This window comes from Rhipicephalus microplus, chromosome 1, assembly GCF_043290135.1.
Source record: "Rhipicephalus microplus isolate Deutch F79 chromosome 1, USDA_Rmic, whole genome shotgun sequence".
NCBI lineage: Eukaryota > Metazoa > Arthropoda > Arachnida > Ixodida > Ixodidae > Rhipicephalus > Rhipicephalus microplus.
In genome coordinates this window covers 220,877,285-220,897,077 of record NC_134700.1, presented here as the reverse complement: position 1 = coordinate 220,897,077, position 19,793 = coordinate 220,877,285, and the positions used below count along the sequence as shown (strand labels likewise).

The following is a 19,793-nucleotide window of genomic DNA, read 5'->3' as shown; positions in this document are numbered from 1 at the left end:
GAGAATGCCGCCTGCGTCCAGGGACTACGAGCCACCACCTAAAGCCACCGAGACCAAATTGCCGGCCGGCCCATTGTGTCCAATAAAGTCTTTTTTTCTCTCTACAGATGACATTCCAAATTCATTTGCCAATTATAAATGCCTTAGTACAGGGTCTAGCAGTGGCCCCATCTAGCCACTATGATAAGCGCATTGACGTGCTGTTCGACTCCCGGCTTCATCGGCCACATTACGTATCGCAGAAACGCCGGTATACTCTCGTAGACTCACGTTAAAGAGCCCATTTAAATCACCATGTGCATTGCAACTATATCGCGGTTGGAGCGGCTTTTTATTTGCCGAGTTACTGGCGCACTGTATTTTCTTATAGAAACGAGGCTATAGTGTTTTGGAATCTATCATGAACGCCATAGACTTATTCCGCGACACCTCACGCACGATCTAGCGCAGTGGCATAGCCTGGAAATAACACACTGAGCCCATGCCCCCCCCCCCCCCCCCCACTAAAGATGTCATGCCCTAAACAATGAATGAATAGACTTTATTTAAAGTCCGGCAGTTTTTACCGGGCGATGTGGGGGAAGAGGGGATTAACCCCTGTCCTTTCCCACTCTCCGTTGAATATGATGGCGGTGCCTCAGGTGGCCGCTCGAAGTCCTTGCACCCGGGCGGCATCTTCAGCTTGCCGGACGGCCCAAAGCTGGTCGGCCAGCTCGTCGCTGGTGAGTTGTGCCTCCCAGCGGCAGCGCAGCTGCCGCCGCCGATCGGCAACAGCGACCGCAGCCGCGGCGGAGGCCGGCCCCTGCCCTCGCGCGGTGGTGGCAGCAGCGATTGGCCTCGGATTTCGTCCCTGCCTAACATGCGTCGCGAAGGGAGCGGCGGCAGTGAAAAAGCGAAAAATAACTCAAATGATCATTGCAGGCCAATGTTGTATCTGTGACGGAGGCGCGTCATGAAGTCTTGTGGACCCCTCCCCTCCGAGAAAAGGTGCCCCCCCCCCCCCCCCCACCGCCGGAAAAAAAAATTCTGCCTACGCCCTTTGTGTCACGTGTCGACACCATCATGTTACGGCATTAGTTTACATCACCGGTTTGTCGAATGTGGGCCCATGCCAGCAGGGGGTATGCTACACAAATTAATTGAAGTCCTGAAAGCATTCCAAGAGGGGTTGACTAACATTAGCGCCATTTAACGCGTGTGTCACTCACACTGTGGTTCCCGATTGTACAATTAGACGCATTACTAAGTGTGAAGCAAGTTTTCGCCTTGAAGCGTTGCAGTGTGTGTAACGTATACAAAAGCACCTTATTTTCCTTTTGCGCGCAGGCATCTGTGACATCGGTGTCGTAGAGTGTGTCCACGCAAAGCAACATCATCGTGAAGTACGCTAGCTTCCCGAAAACGGCAGTCCAAACCAGGCATTATGCGCGGCAGTCTAGCACTATGCTACACGGCCACGCCAGTGTGATTGAAACAGCCTTGAAAAAAAAAAAACCTGCAGATTCCACATATCTTGGAGAAAGACGTTATGCGAAGCATGCGGAGGGAAAGAAACCGTCCGCTTGAGTATCGTGCCAACTGTTTGCACGATCACGCTGCGGTGCTTATCTCTGGGTTTGTGGTGGCGCTAGTGGGAAGGCGATGCTGGCAGCGCAGCTAAAGGAGGGGCTTTAGGTAGATTAGGTGCAGAGGAGTAAGCCGAAAAAGCGTATATGAAGCGAAAGTATCAACGTGAATAGATGCAGTAAAAACAAAAAATGCGTCGAAAGACCATGGCTCCGAGTGCGCAAATCAGAGTCTTGTTATGAGGGCGCACCGCCGACGAAGTTACGATGGGCGCCACGAAACTCGCCGCTAACAAGGACACCGGCTGCGCCGACAGCGAAAGGGCTCGAAGCAACGAGAGACTTCTCTGACACATAGGTCTACTGCTGGCAACGCGCCACTTGGCTTTTTTAATAGGCACCGGGTGGATCTTTGCGTCACCAACGTCCAACCAGAAGCGCCGCTGGCCGTGATGTCAGAATCCTCCAACAGGGACCCGCCGCTGCGCGTGGCTGCACCCAAGGACGAGGGATGTTGCCACGCATTGCGTCATACTCGCCAGACAGGAAGGCGCCGATTGCTTCATCGGGCTCGTAGGCTGAGGGACCTCGCTGTGCGTTGCGTGACAGACCGGCGCCGCCGCTTAATGACGTCGTTGAGTTGATCGCGTCAGGCGGGCTCGATCGCTGGCCTTGACAAAGATTGCCTTTGCAGAGGCATTGACGCTCGGTGTGGACTCCCAGACGTAACAGCACCCCCGCCGCCAGACAATGCGCCCGAAAGATGATGATGATGAGTGCTTTTTAATGGCGCAAGGGCCAATTGATGGCCAAAGAGCGCCATTTCAATAGTCTAGATATATGAACAGTGATATGATGTGTGGCTGTAATTCTAGAGATATGAACAATGATATGATGTGTGGCTGTAAAGGGGCCTTCAAATTCCTCGCGCTAACGCGGGTTAAAACATGGAAGTAATAAAAGCATGGCTGATGTGAAATATGTGCTGTGAAAGTGGATGGAAATGTCATGACATTAATGTCATGGAGGAGATGTAGTCATCGCAGCCACGACCACGGTACAGAGGTCGTGCTACGGATGACCTCGAAATATCGGGTGAAAGCTATGCACATCTTTTAAAAACGTGAGAAGTGTATGTAGTTTAAAAAGCGGATCCCCACCGATGAGCATCTCAGGGTGTAGTGGGAGCTGCTGTTGGTAGGGCAGTAAAAAATGCTTTTTCCTTAGAGCATCAAGCTCATTGCACTGGAGGAGAATGTGGAGAACCGTAAGTGGTTCTCCACATCTTTCACAATACGGTGGATTGCCGGTCGACAAGAGATATGAATGTGTAGAGTATGTATGTCCTGTTCTAAGCCTTGTTATGATTACTTCTGTGTGTCGTGATTTTGATAGTGGCGGCCAATAGCCTAGTTGCGGCTTAATAGCATGGAGTTTATTGTCTGTGTGTTTATCCCACATGCTCTGCCAATACCCCTGAGCTTTCGTTTTAGAAAAGGTTTTAGGTCAAGTGCAGGGATTGTGCATTGGGAGTGGTGTCGTTGGCGGAAGCAGCCAGCTTGCCGGCCAATACGTTCCCTTGTATTTCACGGTGCCCTAAAACCCAGCAGACAACGACGTGCTGTTTTGATGTGTACAGTGTGCACAGAAGTGAGCAAAGTGACACCAGCACGGGGTTCTTGTGTTTTTTTAGAAGTTTTCAGGGCTTTTACCACGCTTAGGGAATCTGTGTATATTACCGCCTTTTGTAATTTTATCTGTTTGATGTGTTTTACGACCGCCAATATTGCGTAAGCTTCTTCTGTGAAAATGCTTGCATCAGGATTAAGAACGCCGGCCTCGGAAAAGGATTGGCCTACCGCAGCATATGACACAGAAGTGTTTGACTTTGACGCGTCGGTAAAGAACTCAGGACATCTGTATTTATGTTGTAGTTCTAGGAAGTATGTATGTATGTGTGCAAGTGGTGCGTGCTTTGTGACTTCAACAAAAGAGACATCACAGTCTATAAGCTGCCACTGCCACGGTGGCAGATATGTTGCAGGAGCCGTCAAACTGTGTTTGAGAAGAGGCACACCTGTTTCTTCGGCCAGACCCCTTACACGGAGCGCGTAGGGCGGTTTAAACGAAGGACGGTTCTCGAACAAGCCAGAACAAGACAAATCATTAATTGTGAATTGGGAAGGGTGTTTCTTGTCTGCCTTCACCTTCAAAAAGTACAAAAAGGACAGGAAACATCTTTGCAGGTGGAGCGGCCATTCATTCGAATCCACGTACAAGCTCTCCACAGGGCTAGTTCGGAAAGCACCCGTAGAGAGGCGAATGCCAAGATGGTGGACGGGGTCGAGAATCTTCAAGGCTGATGGTGTTGCCGACTGATAGAGTATAGCACCGTAATCTAGGCGTGTGCGTATGAAACTTTTATATAAATTCATTAAACATTTCGTGTCACTACCCCATGTAGTGCGTGACAACACTTTCAAAATGTTCATTGTTTTTAAGCACCTGTCCTTTAAATACTTGATGTGTGGGATGAAGGTTAGTTTAGTGTCTAATATGATACCAAGAAACTTGTGCTCGGTCTTCACTGACAGAGGTTGACCACGCAGGTCAATGTCGGGGTCACGATGGAGGCCCCTCTTTCGGCTGAACAAGACACAAGTGCTCTTTTGCACATTGAGTATAAAATCATTCTCATTTTCCCATTGAGATATCTTGTTCAACCCTAGTTGAACTTGACGTTGGCACATTGAGATGTTGCACGATTTGTAACCAAATCTGCACATCATCGACATGTATGCAGTAAAAAATATTACGTGGGAGAGACAGGTGTAAGGAATTCATTTTAACTATGAAAAGTGGGCAGCTCCATACACCTCCTTGTGGCACTCCTGTTTCTTGGACAAATACTCGAGATAGGACAGTGCCAACTCGCACACGGAATGTACAGTTGGACAGGTAGCTTTCGATAATTGTCAGCATTCTATCCCGCACACCTAAATGTGACAGGTCTCGCAATATGCCAAAACGCCATGTAGTTTCATATGCCTTTTCTATATTGAGGAACACAGAAAGAAAAAATTGCTTATGAACAAAAGCGTCGCGAATCTGTGCCTCGATACGGACAAGGTGGTCAGTAGTGGACCGAGCCTCTCTAAACCCACTCTGGTATGGGTCAAATAGGCCATTAATTTGAAGGAAGTGCATCAGGCGCCTGTTAATCATATTCTCAAAGACCTTGCAAAGACAGCTGGTTAACGCTATTGGCCTGTAGCTGTAAACTGAGGCCGGGTCCTTGCCTTGCTTTAAAATTGGGATAACGATAGCTTCCTTCCAGGCTGAGGGTAGCTCGCCGGAAGACCATATCGCATTGTACAGAGAGAGGAGAGCTTTCTGGGTTTCAGTGGGCAGGTGTTTTAACATTTCATACGCCACACGGTCCGGGCCTGGGGTAGATTTATTGCAGCAGGTAAGTGAGGCTTGTAGTTCAGCCAAACAGAAATGTTCATTGTATGCCTCATGTGTTGTGGGTTCGCGCTCTAATCTCTGTTTTTATATCGTTGGAACGCTTTACTATAGTGTCATGAGCTGGAAACCTGCTGGAAGTGCGCCCCAAGAGTGTTTGCCTGGTCTTCCAAGCTCTCCCTTTGTATGTTCACTAGAGGAAGTGTGTGTACTTGTCTTCCTGCTACCTTACTAACCATGTTCCAGACTCTCGCCTCATCTGTGTATGAATTAATGCCTGATAAGAATTTATGCCAACTTTCTCTTCTCGCCTGTCGGCGCACCCTCCTTCCTTGCGACTTGATCTTCTTAAGTTTATAAAATTCTCGGCTGTAGGCGAGTCTCTAAGCAACTTACATGCCTTATTTTGTTCTTTGCGCGCATTACGGCACTCATTATTCCGCCATGGGACTCGTCGTTTGCCTGACGGTCCACATGTTTGTGGTATACATTTCGTTGCAGCATCAATCAAAAATGCTGTCAAGTAGCTCACAGCAGCTTCTACGCTTAACCCCTCCATGTCCAAGTTAGGAGAGTCATTTTTTGATACTGTTCCCAATCGGCTTTGTCGGTGAGCCATTTGGGAACCTGTGCAGGACATATATTTGTTATTGATGTGCTGATAACGATAGGAAAATGGTCACTGTCGTATGGATTATTAATGACCTTCCATTTAAGTAGAGGCAGGAGTGATGGAGATGTTATGCTGAGGTCTATGTCTGAGTACATATTGTTAGCGATGTTGTAATATGTTGGCTCTTTCCGATTCAGAAGACACGCACCGGAAGAAAAAAAGAAACTGTTTAATCAGGCGACCTCGCGCATCGCAGCGAGAGTCACCCCATAAGCTACTATGAGCATTAAAGTCCCCTAGGACGAGATACGGTTCTGGAAGTTCTGCTATCAGCGACTGAAACTCGTGTTTAGTCAGTTGATAGTGTGGCGGTATGTATATACTGCAAATTGTTATCAATTTGTTGAAGATGACAGCTCGGACAGCTACTGCTTCCAGGGATGTCTGAAGGGGTATAAACGTGTACAGGCTGTTCCTTGATCAACAACTATGGCAACACCACCGGATGAGGCGACAGCATCATCTCGGTCTTTTCGAAAGATAACGTAATTTCGAGGAAAGTTAGCGTGTCTTGATTTTAAGTGTTTCTTGCACACACAGCACTTTTGGTGTAAGTTTGTGTAGAAGTTCTTGGATATCGTCGAGGTTCCTCAGTAGGCCTCTGACGTTCCACTGTAATATATGTGTCATCTTAAAGATGTGTGGTGCTGTGTGTACAAAAAGTGTCACTTCATGTTACAGGGCCTTTTGGGGCCCCGTAATTCGACGTTTTTCTTTATGGGCGCGCTCCAAAGAGTTGCGCCTATCCTTCGGCGTCTGAGGCGCCGGAGGAGTGGGACTTGTATCCATCACCTCCTGCGAGGTCGCGGATGGTGCCTGATGAGCAGGCACATTCACAGAAGTTTCGGACGCAACTGCAGGTGCAGTGGTCCGGGGTCTGGCAGACCCTGAAGTCTGCTGAACCTGTTTGGCAGGAGGCGGAGCAGCACAGGCTACTCCAGCCTTGGGCGCAGATGCCGCGACCGTAGTCACACTTCGTGTGACATTCGCAGACGCGGAAAGATGTGGCACGGCGCCCTGGCACGTCACATCTGCAAAAGAAGGAGAGTGCTTGTTATGGAGGGAGAAGCGCTGGCGCGCCTCTTGAAAAGACAGATTGAATTTAACTTTGAGTTGAAGAACTTGTTTTTTCCTATTTCCAGGATGGGCACGTTCGTGAGTAGGCGGGACGGTCTCCTTCACAATTCGCCCAGCGGGCTGCAGCAGTACAATTGTCCGATGGGTGTTCGTTGGAGCTACAGTTTGCGCAAGTCGCACGCCCTCTGCAGCTTTGCGAACCGTGTCCGAAGCGCTGACATTCGAAACACCTACGAGGATTTGGTATGTAGGGCCTGACTCGAAGCTTGCAGTAGCCGGTTTCGTTTGAATCGGGTAAGTCGCTAGTACCAAAGGTGATAATTATATGTTTTGTTGGTGTTTCTTTTTTGTCTCGTCGTATTACTATTCTTTGAACCTTCACTACATTCTGGTCTTGCCAGCCTTCCAATAATTCACTCTCTGATAATCCAAGAAGGTCGTCATCAGAGAGGACACCGCGGACTGTGTTCAAGGACCTGTGGGGGCCTACGGAAACTGCGACATCCCCAAATGCTACCAGTTTAGGTAAATTGTCATATTGCAGCTTGTCGCGAACCTCCAAAAGGAGGTCGCCGCTTCCCAACTTGGTTACACGATATCCTGGCCCGATTGCTTCTGTGAGTGTTTTTGAGACAAGAAAGGGTGAGATTGCTCGGACTGTTTTCTTTTCTTTCTGGCTATGTATGACATGAAACTTGGGGAAAGACTGCTTTGGTTTTGAAAGGAGGAACGAGTCTTCGGTGCGCCATTTCGGGCGGCGATCAGGGAGAGGGGGGAAAAGTTAGCCATACAGATTGTTTAAAGTTCGGCGGCGATGGTGGCCACCCACCACCGAGCCCAACAAGCGGACGCTACAAGGTTGAATAGTAAACACTTGGAGACGCCAGCCATGCATCGCCGCTACAACCGAATATAATTACTCAAGGTTGGGTAACTACACAAGGTTAACCCTTGCCACCTGGAGGATGGAAGTAAACAGAAGTGAGGAGATGACAGGAAAGATTGAAAGAGATAAAAAGACGAAGATCAGGGGAGAGAGAGAGACAGGAAAAGGCGACTACCGATTTTCCCTGGGTGGGCCAGCCCAGGGGTGCCCTCTACGTGAAGCCGGGGCCAAAGAGGTGTGTTGCCTCTGCCGGGGGGCCTTAAAGGTCCAATCACCCAGCGTTAGCTCAACCCCCAGGATCCCCTTTTCCCCGGACACGGCAAAGCCACGCACGGCTAGGCGTGGGAGGGGGTCGAAACCCCCCCGTTAGCTCGGGTCCGTGGTGTCGCTACACACCAAACGCCTGCCTACACAAGCGCCCCTGCGGGGAATGCGCCCGAAAGACGAGCTGCTTCCACGTGGCTCGGATGTCAGGCGCGCTCGTTCGCCAGGTCCCTCCTGGTTCGCCTCCAGGGACATGGGGACATGTAGCTCTAGGCTCAGTTCCATGAACACATCCGATTCTTGAGGACGGATCCCAGCTCCACTGGCTTGTCACCACAACTTGTCGGCCAGCTTCACTCGTCTCTTGTGGCGACTTATGGTTCTGCAACTTGTCAAGAACGGTTCCACAACAGACAACACACGACACAAGCAAGTGCCCTCGGTTACCCGACAAAACACTAGAAAAAGTATAGCACAACATATACTTAGCTACATGTCTATCGGAATTTCATTCCCTCTACATCAAGAGGCACTTGTGGGACACAATTAAGACTCTTAAATTGAGAACTCAAATTTTTACACGTACAACAACGTAATGAAATAGAATGCAACACAAAGTTGGCCTCTTGAGATCACTCTGGACGAGAGCACTCAGCTAAGGCCGTGATGAGGACAAAATTTTGCCCCGAATCGCCAGCGAGAGACCGAAAGGTGAAGGTACTAACTAAAACGCACGACTCAATGCGTCTGCATTAGCGTTTAGCTTTCCTTTTTTGTAGCGAACGTCAAAGTTGTGCTGTTGGAGTATCATGCTCCACCTCAGTAACTGGCCACTTTTAGGCGACATGTTATTTAACCAGGTTAGAGGACAGTGGTCCGTTTCGACCACAAACCTCGAACCGGAGACGCAACAGGCTAGCTTTTGAACGGCCCACACGAGACAAGCGCATTCATTTTCAGAGGTACTGTATGCCTCTTCCCTGCAGCTGCGTTTTCGACTTAAATACAAAACTGGCCCTTCGTTACCGGCACAGTCTTCCTGGCACAATACAGCTCCCGTGCTGCGATCACTCGCGTCGCATTGAATGACAAATCTCTTAGAGAAATCGGGTGCCCTGAGAACGGGCTTTTCGCTTAGGGCCTGTTTCAGCTTGCAAAACGCATTCTCCTTTTCTGAGTCCCATACCACTTTAACCGGCTCGGACTTTCAAAGTGCGTCAGTTAGAGGGCTGGCAATGCTAGAGTAGATTTGCACGTAATGCTGATAGTATCCAGCTAGGCCCAAGAATGCCCTTATCTCAGATTTTGTGATTGGTCGTGGATAGTTCACGACGGCGGCTACCTTAATTTCTGAAGGTCTGCGCCGGCCACGCCCCACAACGTGTCCCAGGTAAGACAACTCGCCGCACCCTAGGTGACATTCAGTAGGTTTCACGGTAAGACCAGCTTCTTTCTACCTGTTCGCCACGACGCGTAAATGCTCGACACATTCTTCCCAGTTGTTTGAGAAAATGGCAACATCGTCAAGATACGGCAGAGCGAACTCGCAGAGGCCTTTAAGAACGCGGTCCATTAAGCCTGAGAAACAAAAGGGCGCATTTTTCAATCCAAAGCTCAGCTTAAGTGGACGATACGCTCCGAATGGAGAAACGAATGCGGCATAGCGGCTAGCACGCTCAGTCAGGGGGACTTGCCAATACCCTCGCACGAGGTCTAACATGGAAATATAGCTAGGCTGTGACACAGTTTCTACCCTCTCCTCTAAGTTTGGTATCGGGTAAGTTTAGTCTCGAGTTATGGCGTTAAGGCGCCGATAATTCATGCATGGCCTCGGATCTTTTCCGGGCACTTGAACCAATATTAGAGGGGATGTATAGTCACTCTCACCCGGTACTATGGCTCCCAACTCCAGCATTTTATCGATCACCCCTTTCATGATCTGCTTTTGCACAGGGGAACATTGCTACGGATTGGCTCCTCACAAGTTAGCTCGATATCGGGTTCAATCACCGTCGTGTTTCCGGGATGGTCTGAAAACACGTCTATAAATTCGGAAACAATCCTTTTCAGGTCCTCCTTCTGGACTTCACTTAACCTAGGCTCTAGGTTCAACTGATCCAAGACTACCTCCGATCCCCTTTCGATTACATCACTAGAGGTATATTTCTGCTCCCTCTTCCTCTGAAGCATTCAAAAGTAGATTTACGAGCGCTTGACGTTGAACGTATGATTTCATCAAGTTACTGTGGTAAATTTTGTTCGGCCGCCTTCCTAATTTCACTTCATAATTGGTATCACAAAGATTCGGTATTACTTTGGCGGGACCTTCCCAATGAACCTCAATCTTGTTCTTTTTGGACAGCCGTAGCAGCATTACCTGACTACCTACTTCAAGGGTGCGCTTCTTCGCCGATTAGTCGTAGTACTCCTTCGACAACACTTGTGCAGCCTTCATGTGGCTTTCCACAAGATATTTCGTTTTTTCAAGTCTCTGAGGGAGGTCTAGAACATACGCAACTAAATTAGGGTCCTCATCGAATCCCTCCGAGGACTCACGTAGTCTTCGCAATATGTTCTCAAACTCCTGCCATACACGAGCTCTGCAGGGTTAAAACCAGTGCTCTCATGAGGAACTGATCTCAAAGCGAACATAGCGGGAGGAATACAAGCTTCCCAGTCGCATTTGTGCTCGTAGCAAAGAGCTCTGAGTATTCGTTTCAGAACGGAATGCATACTCTCTACCGGATTAGATTGCGAGTTATGTATCGAACTGTGCACTACTTTTATTCCGCATTTATCCAAAAAGGTAGAGGTAAGGCAGCTGGTGAAGACACTACCATTGTCGCATTGGATTTCAAAAGGAAATCCGACGCGTGCAAATATAGATAGCAGTGCATCCTCGACATGAGGGGAATTGAGCTCCTTAAGTGGTATCGCTTCTGGGAATTTCGTGGCTACACAGAGGGCCGTCAGGATATACCGACAACCTTGCCTTGACTCTGGCAATGGCCCAACGATATCAATTACTAGGCGCAGAAAAGGTTCTGTGATAATTCGCACAAGCTTCATGGGTGTTTTCCACTTGCCCGTGGATTTCACCGCTCTCTGACAAGTGTCGCATGAGCGTACGGATCTTTGATATCCTTCCAGCATTCCGGCCAATAAAACTCTAGGGAAACTCTAGCCTTGGTTTTTTTTATGCCGAGATGCCCTGCCCATGCGTTTTCATGCGCCAGTTCCAATAGTTGGCGACGATACTTTTGTGGCACCAAGAGCTGCTCATACTTGCGACCTTGCGCATTTGTGTAGCTCCGATACAGGAGCCCTACCTTCTAAAAAAAAGAAACATCCCTTTTCTTTTTTTCCCATGTTTACGCTTTTCATAAGCGCTTTATTCGAGAGGTCCTCACGCTGCTCTCGAATGAGCGTTTCTCTATCAACCCTCGACAGCTCACCCCAACTTTCCGCTACAGACGAGAGCGTTGCACCCCTCTCGCTTTGACTCAATGGCGCCATGTCGTCTCCTCCTGCTACGGAAACCGCGCCAGCCGCTTGAGTGACGGGCCACTCGAGTGACTGTTCACATGATTCACACGGAGAATTTTCTCTCTAAGGTTCCGTCGACTCGCCGCCAAGGTCACACAGACCAGAAGCTTTTGCACTTGGTGCTTCACCACTTTGAACAAGATCAAGCTCCTGCGAAACCTTCCGCGCTTGCGATCGCGTGAAGGCCATGTACGCCAAGTTGGAGAAAAACGATTTACCCTGCTCTTTGAGAAGCTGCTCTGAGTTATTAGAAAATAGATAAGGAAAACGATCGGGAAGCGCGGCAGACACAGCCGCTTCGGTGCGAAGCTTACCGAACGGGCCTTCAATGACAACCGTAGCGATTGGTAAGCAAGCACTCAGCTCCTCGGCGACTTGCTTGATCCACGCGCATTCTCCTGTTAAGTCATCCGGAGACACTAACGAAGGATGGGCAACGTCCATGGTTGCCACTGAGTCTATCGTTGCCGCTGAGAACATATTAATTTGCGACACACACACACACGCAGAAGGTGCCCCGTTCCGCAGCCGACAAGAATATGTTTACGTACACATCCCCACAGCCGCTGGCTCCATATGTTGTTGCATTCAGGAATCTTGACACCACCTTCCCGTTTTCTCTTATCTCTAGTTTTTTTTTTCAATTCCGCGTTATGTCTGGTTTTCTTCTAATGATTGCCTTTAATCCCTTGGCACCTTTGTCATTAGTTCCGTTTATTTCCGAACGCTGTCGCCTTGCGTTGTCATGCAGTGTCGCGCAAGCCACGTGGAACTCCAGATGTTCGTCTTCGTAAAAGAGCTCGAGAATCCCTTCAATTGAGAAAGTTCGGTTTTCTGTGGTCATTTGCGGAACGGCACAAAGACAAAAATTGGTAGATCCCACGTACAGTGGGAATCGATGATATGCGAAGCACAAATGAGAAATGTTGATATGGCACTTTAAAATCAGCACAACGTTACGAGGCGGAGGTAAATGATGCCGTACATTTCTTCCGTGTCGTGATTATAATATCTGGATGTGTCGTTTACCTTCGACATCTATTCACATCACGTGGTACCAAATTTAGTATATGTGGAGCTAGCTAAACGGTCGCGAGCACGCTATGAGAGTGGTATGTTGTCAAGTTCTTACATGACGTGCGTGCCAGGATTATCATGTTTGCACCAGTCATATATTTCGTCCTCCAACGACGTAACGTAACACAAAAATTGCCCGCAGCTTCCCTCGGGGGAACACTGAGGAGGATGCGGACCATATAATTGGTTAACGGGGTGTTAAAGTGCGACTTACTTGGGTCGATGGCTAAATTGGTTAACGTGGTTGTGAAATGGGGTGTTAAATTGCGACTTACTTGGGTCGATGGCTAAATTGGTTAACGTGGTTGTAGGAGGGGGTGTTAAATGAGTGAACACGTACACACGTATGCGAAAGGGCGGCGCTGGTCGAAGGGACGTCGATCATTGTGTTTGTGGATTCGTTGGAATTCATTTCACCGCGACCTTGGACGTCGACGCGCCGTACAAACCAACCGACGAGCTGCAACTGAGCGAGCGAGCGCCGACCTTGAGTATATATACAGCACGACGGCGCATGCACTGTCAGCTGTTGAATGTTCTCGAAGCGCGACGCCACATGCGCGTCCACTGGAGAATCAGGAGAATTGTAGATGTCGAACGCGGTGTGTAGAGGAGGAAGGGTGCACAGATGGTGGAGGAGTGAAGCGCGCGCGGTGTGTAGAGGAGGAAGGGATGCACAGATGGTGGAAGAGTGGGCGACGGCGCGACGGCGCATGCGCGCGCGTCAGCTGTCGAATGTTCGAGAAGCGGTGCGGACGGCGCACTACAAGGCGCGAGTATAAGATGCTCCGCATCTAAAATTTGGTATATGTGGAGCTGGCAAAATGGCCGCGAGCGCATCCTGAAGAGCCTAATATACTCCAATTCAGCGTTGATGCGCGCGCACGCTGGGCACAGCGACGCAACGTTAGCAAAACGCGAGCACTCTATAGTCTGACGCCAGGCGCGACCAGCGTCCGTCGATGCGGCCCGACGGCAACCGGCGCGATATGCGACATGCGGCGTTTCGCGCCGATGCGTTACCCAAACAACACTGCTTCTCCCTGTTTTCGTGACGGAGGGACGCCGGACGCGCTGAAACGCGCATGCGTCAAAGCAACACAGCGCGGCGCGCGCCTGCGGGTATATGGCAGGACCTGCGCTTGGCGAGGCAACGCCGCTGTGACGCGACGAAATGAATGCCGGCGAGCACGCGCACCGCGTCACGTCGAAATGTATTGGCGCCTTGACTGTGGCATGTAGTCTTGTTCCACATGACACGCATCTCATGATTATTATGTTTGCACCCTTGCCCCCCCACGGTGGTCTAGTGGCTAAGGTACTCGGCTGCTGACCCGCAGGGCGTGGGTTCGAATCCCGGCTGCGGCGGCTGCATTTCCGATGGAGGCGGAAATGTCGTAGGCCCGTGTGCTCAGATTTGGGTGCACGTTAAAGAACCCCAGGTGGTCTAAATTTCCGGAGCCCTCCACTACGGCGTCTCTCATAATCATATAGTGGTTTTGGGACGTTAAACCCCACATATCAATCAATCAATTGTTTGCACCAGTCACATACCTTCGTCATCCATTGACGTCACGTAATACCAAATTTGGCATATGTGAAGCTAGCGAAACGGCCGTCAGCGCATCATGAGTGTGACATGTAGTCATGTTGTTAAATGACTCGCATGTCGTGATTATCTTGTTTGGACGTGCCATTAACCTATATGTCGTCCATTCGCGTCGCGTAACGCCGAGTATGGTACATGTGAAGCTAGCGGAACGGCCGCGAGCGCATCATGAGCGTAGCATGTAGTCATGTTGTTACATGACACGCATCTCATGTTTATCATGTTTGCACCACTATCATACCCTCGTCATTCATTCACGTACTGTAATACAAAATTTGGTATATGTGACGCTAGCTAAACGACCACGAGCTCATCATGAGCGTGGCATGTAGTCATGTTAAATGACACGCATGTCATGACTTTCATGTTAGGGTCTGTTGCTTGTGCTCGCCATGCAATCATGTTATACCATACCAGTTTTTCAACATGCCGCGTGAACGAAACCAACGCAAGAGCTGTCGGACCATGAAATGTAAATAATGACATTCTTGACATACATGTCATGATGTTTATGTTACGATTAGTCAAATATGTTATTCATACAGTCATGTTATGGCATACCAAGTTTGGTACCGATACCATTCCCGAAACGGCTAGGAGAGCTAAAAGTCGTAGGCGGCTAGATAGATAGATAGATACGCTCAAAGCCGCCGAAGTTCGCTAAGAAATGCTTCGCAATAATAATAAAAAAAAACTTACATCTGAAAAACACGCGGAGGCAAGGAGGTGCCGAAAAGCATGATGGGCGACAAGAGTTTATATTTGAAACAAATACATACATGGCAGCCGACGCACACGTTGAGAGCCTCTCACCAGGAGAAAGTGAGGAGGGTCGTTTTGGAAAGGGCTGCGGTAGGGGAAAAAATGGCATAAACGATCTGCTATACTCGTGTCTGCTTTTTTTTTTTCATGTTATTCGTTATTGTTTTGTTCTGCCTCCAGCTTGTGCGCCCTCAACTTTTGGCTTCTGTGTCTATCGACAATAAAACCATCCGTTCGGTGTTTTCATAATAGCCTCTCCACGGGCACTGGCGTATCCCAATAGCACTCCAACGCACTTGTCTTCTAGCAGTCTCCGTAATGCAGTTCTTTCATCCATTACTGTTTATTTCTTCTACTATGTATCGTCGACAAATTGGCACCTGTACTCACTCAAACGAAGGCACTTGTAGTCGACTGCCCTACAACAGCCGTGGTTTTGCGATGTGTAAACATATTAAAAAAGTGGTTCTCACTTTTTATGAAAAAAAAAAAGCTGGGCAAGTGAATGTTGTGCGTAAATAAATATAGCTTGAGTTTATCCCTGCAGTTTCACGATTTTGTTTCAGGAGGTGAGGCCTAATATTGTCAGCGTTATTGCTACGCGCCAGTCTAGTATATAATCGCCCCGCCTAGTAAGCACTATCAAGAAATTTGAATGCCCCTTCTAATACTTTCGCAGCCTCTTCAATAAAGTTACGAGGAGCGCGTCACCATGTTTGTAGAAACCACTATTATTCAGCGTTTGAAGCTTAATTACTTTTCGGCACACTACCGTGTACCGGATAAAATAAAAAATACTCAAATTATGTTTCTGGCACGCTTTCAGCATATAAAAGCTACGAACGTTTATTGTCCACTGTCGAAAAAATTAATCGTCAAGCACTCAGGCTTAGAAAACGCGAACGTGCTGAATAAACGTAACAAAAATCGACATACATTAAGACATCTTTATAAATATAACAACTTTGTCACGAATTCAGCTACATGCATTGTGAATTTTTCTTTCAGCCTCAAAGCAAGAAGCTGGTTCTGAAAAAGAAAAAAAAAAGGTCAGGTGCTGGGCACGCACGCGAAAATTCAATTGGCTTTTTAACTAGATAGCGCCTACGTACTTCACTAAACACGCGATATGGCATCACTGCAACGAATGAGAATTTTAAAAAACAACAACCACAGATTAGAACAACCGAGCGCGTCACTGTTGTAACAACCACCACCTACTTGATGCGGCTGCTGCTCCGAGGAAGCCGCCGTACCCGTTTCTCCTTCCCTCCTATGGATGGATATGGCTGTACCCTTTAGATCGGGTGGTGGCTAGCGCCAACAAGCCGTAATCCCCGCCCCGTCGCGCTGCAGCGGCCGAAACTGCAACTACGACTGACACGCGCTCTCCCAGAGAAAGCCGCTCGACGCGACGAGCCGTACCGTGCGCTTTTTCATCCAGCGGCCGAGCTACGCCTACTCCGCTTTTCAGGCAAGAGCACTACAAACCGCTCCTGGCTGCTTTCGGCGCAGCAAAAGCGCTCAAACTCGTACAATGGGCGACAGTGCTCCTGCACCTGTTCGACCACTGAACACACCGGTACCGAAGAGGGTACTCTCAGCGTACTTTGTGCTCCTGCTCTCCAAATGGAACTCGCTATAAAATTAACTCCCCCCTTTTCCCTCAGAACACACAAACCGGCGAAAAATGGCGTCGCCGGGAAGAGGAAATAAATTCTTACCTGACGACCTCACAGACTATTGCACATTACATCAGTTCATCCACTGCAAAGCGCGCTCCAAGTCGCACATGAAAGGACGCGAAGGATTGCAGTGCTGGTCAAGAGGCAAAAGCGTCCACCTCCAATGCAGGGATAGGCACTGGGTTAAATTTGCAATACCACCCGCAACACATTACCTTGGCCTCACGCTCGGTGTAGTGGGCACTGGTATTTCGACAAGACTGAGTATCCTTTCCACAGCCAAAATATGCTTCCAGGATGGAAGACAATCGGTGGATTGACATTTTTTCTTTAGTTTGTCTCAGCTTTAAATCCACCGAAACAAGGCGAACTTTCACGCAACACAGTACCTCCGTCCCGATTTTCGTGTGTATCTTTTTAGTTGGATCCTCTTGCATTGGTGGCACTCGCCCACAGTGGGGGATCGCCTAAGAACCAGGAGGCAGGATCTTTGGGTTAGTTGGTTATATATTTCAAAGTATCCAATTGAGTTTCAGTATATCCCTGAGGTACAGGTGCATCCACCAGCAACCTCCCAGCAAAATTAGTCAGCGGACTACTTCGCGTGCCTCGAGGTGGCAGTGTTCAAGTTCTTTGGGTGCATTAAGCTTCTCTGAACTTTCACTTGTGAAGAGGCTAGACGACAGTTGGGCCACGTGTTTCGACCATAGCTGCAACCGAACTGAGCTTGTAGACTTCACTGCTGCAGTACCCCTAATTCGGTATGCACAGTTTGATTTTGTCAACAGCGTATTTTTCTGCCAGACCAAGAAGTCAGTACTGTATTCTACGGGGCTATGCATAATTTGCAATTTTGATAACTAGGCATGCCGCACTCACCTTGAGTGCGGCATGCATTGTTTGGCAAAATTTGAAGAAAAATGGAGAGTTCTGGCGACATTTTGCTCACCATCTGGCCACTGATTTGAAAGCCAGTGGCAACCCTGTTTGTGCCATAACTTGCTATGTGCACACATGCACTCACCACGTACATATATTCACATCTAAAAACTGAAATACCTGTTACCAAGGTTATCTGCAATTTAACTGTACACTAGCAGTACTTCATGGCCCTTTGGGTGCATGCAGCGCAGCCATGCACGCTGTTTCCTCCAAAAGACAAAAATCTCAGCAGCTTCTTTATTTTTTTGGTGGCAGAGGACACAGCGACACAGTATGAAAGCATTCAGCGAATCACTTGAAGAAGAGGGGAGAACTTCCACTTGCACAAGGTGTGCACTGATTAAGGAATTGCAGACTGAATAGTTGAAATTCATTTGTCGAGACACGTGTTAACAGCTTTCTTTTTTTCTTTAGAACATGCACAGTTTGAACCAAAATTCATGATTATAGCTTACCAAGAGCCACGTGCATGGCAGCTTGGACATTACCTACAATGAGGACAATGATGACGAAAACAAAACGGAACAACCCACCTGTCCGCACAAAACCAGCATAACTGGGGCCATAATGTTCACAACTGCAAAATGAAAAAAAAAAAAAAAAGCACAACGCTTACCGAATTCAGCATTAGAAAGAATAGTGCCATGGGAAAGAGAAAGTATGTATGGTTCAGGTGAACGCAGCAGACTGGTTAAAGCATGGATGGCCCAGGGTAGCCAGCGGTGCCACCTTCAAAAGGAATCACTGCTTGTGGACATGAGCTACTACAGGGCTGCACTTTAGGACACACACCCACAAAAGTGCAGCAGAAATGGAATATCCAGCGAAAGATGAAGATGGCAGAGGGTAGAGACAGAGCTGCAATATTTCGGTGGACTGCTCAGAATTCTCGACGGTGGTACTTGTCCGGGTCGAAGTAGGACGTTACAACCACACGGTTGCTGAATTTGCGCCCCGTCAAGCTCTGCTGTGCCTTCTGGCAGTCGATGACAGAATTGAACTCGACGTAGGCCTGGAATAACACAGAATGGGACAGAACACATGTATACACAAAGAAACCAGAACATTCAGACTCTTCAGCACTAACACTGTTAACAATAACAAATACTTGTACAAGTAATAAAGACTATAGCTTTCAATGTCTATAATTGGCAAATGGAAGATCAGAGGTCTTTGAAAGAAAAACAGCACTTAAAGGGCCCGTAAATCATCTCCAATATTTTTCAAGCATTTCAAGCAAACGCGCGCATCGTGTGCAGAATGCTGTCGCGATCAACAATTCTGCACGTGGCAGCGCTACGAGCCGCCGGCTCACCATAAATTACAAGAAACAATCCACCCTCCTTTAAGGGCCTTTCGGGCCTCTGCGTGACGCGCTATGCCACATATCATGATGCGCTGAGCCAAATATGCTAAATATGCTGTGAGTGGTCGAGCAAGAGCCTACAACTTCTGGTCAGTCTGCAAGCAGCTGTCCGCGCTACTTGTTGCACGTGTTGCCCACGTTTGTGCAACACGTGCGGGAAACGGCGTGTCCCCGTACGTGTCCATCGCGTTGGCAATCCTTTGAAGGTGTGCGGGCAACGCAGGGTCCATACTGGCACGATTACGGCACCCACGGTTCTCCAATAAGAAGGTAACTGATGGAGTCGACGGCCGGAGTTGCGGCGACCCGAAGTAGACTATGCTTCAAGCAGCGCGTCAGCGATGACATATGCCCCGCGAGATTGGAAGAGGCATGAGAGGGGCGCTCAGCGAGAGGGCAAAGCGGCGTGCGTGGGAGAGGATAACAGCGGAGGGAACGCATGAGAGAGCGAAAGGTGGGGTCCTCACGGTTTCCATAATCAAACGCGTCTAACTCCGCTATTACTGCACCGTTTCAAAAAATTCTCACGGCTCCATGTCCGTCATACACTCGCGCACAATTTCTCCACCACAACTGAATTTAGACCTTTGGGTGGTTTACGGGCCGTTTAAAGGCGGGGACAAGTAAAAAATGACACGCGATGCGCTTCTAACAACGAATTTTACTGCGGCAAAGCAATATATATGGAAAGGCAAGCCATCTAGCACATGAGCACATTTCATCATCTTGGAAAAAAAAACATAAACGAGAACTTTTTTTAAAAAAAGATGAGCAATGCTCCTCACAGTGATGAAACCTGTCACATGCACTAGATATATGTGAACTTAAAAGGACACTAAAGTCGAATGACAATTTACGTCAGAGTGAAAGCTCAAT

At 48.5% G+C, this 19,793-nt stretch overlaps 2 protein-coding genes across 3 annotated transcripts in view; both read right to left on the bottom strand.

Moving 5' to 3' along the window:
* ClC-a (chloride channel protein 2) overlaps positions 1-15,009 on the bottom strand; it is a 167,321-nt gene extending 152,312 nt beyond the window's left edge. For both annotated transcript variants that reach the window (XM_037412450.2, XM_075891423.1), the window contains exon 1: positions 14,942-15,009. The gene's annotated coding sequence lies outside the window, so the exon portion shown is untranslated. The remainder of the gene's footprint in view (positions 1-14,941) is intronic.
* Positions 15,010-17,774: 2,765 nt separating this feature from the next.
* U2af50 (U2 small nuclear riboprotein auxiliary factor 50) overlaps positions 17,775-19,793 on the bottom strand; it is a 37,918-nt gene continuing 35,899 nt past the window's right edge. Inside the window, exon 11 of the mRNA XM_037412456.2 lies at positions 17,775-18,563. Within this exon, the coding sequence (XP_037268353.1) occupies positions 18,432-18,563 (132 nt within the window). The 3' untranslated portion in view covers positions 17,775-18,431. The remainder of the gene's footprint in view (positions 18,564-19,793) is intronic.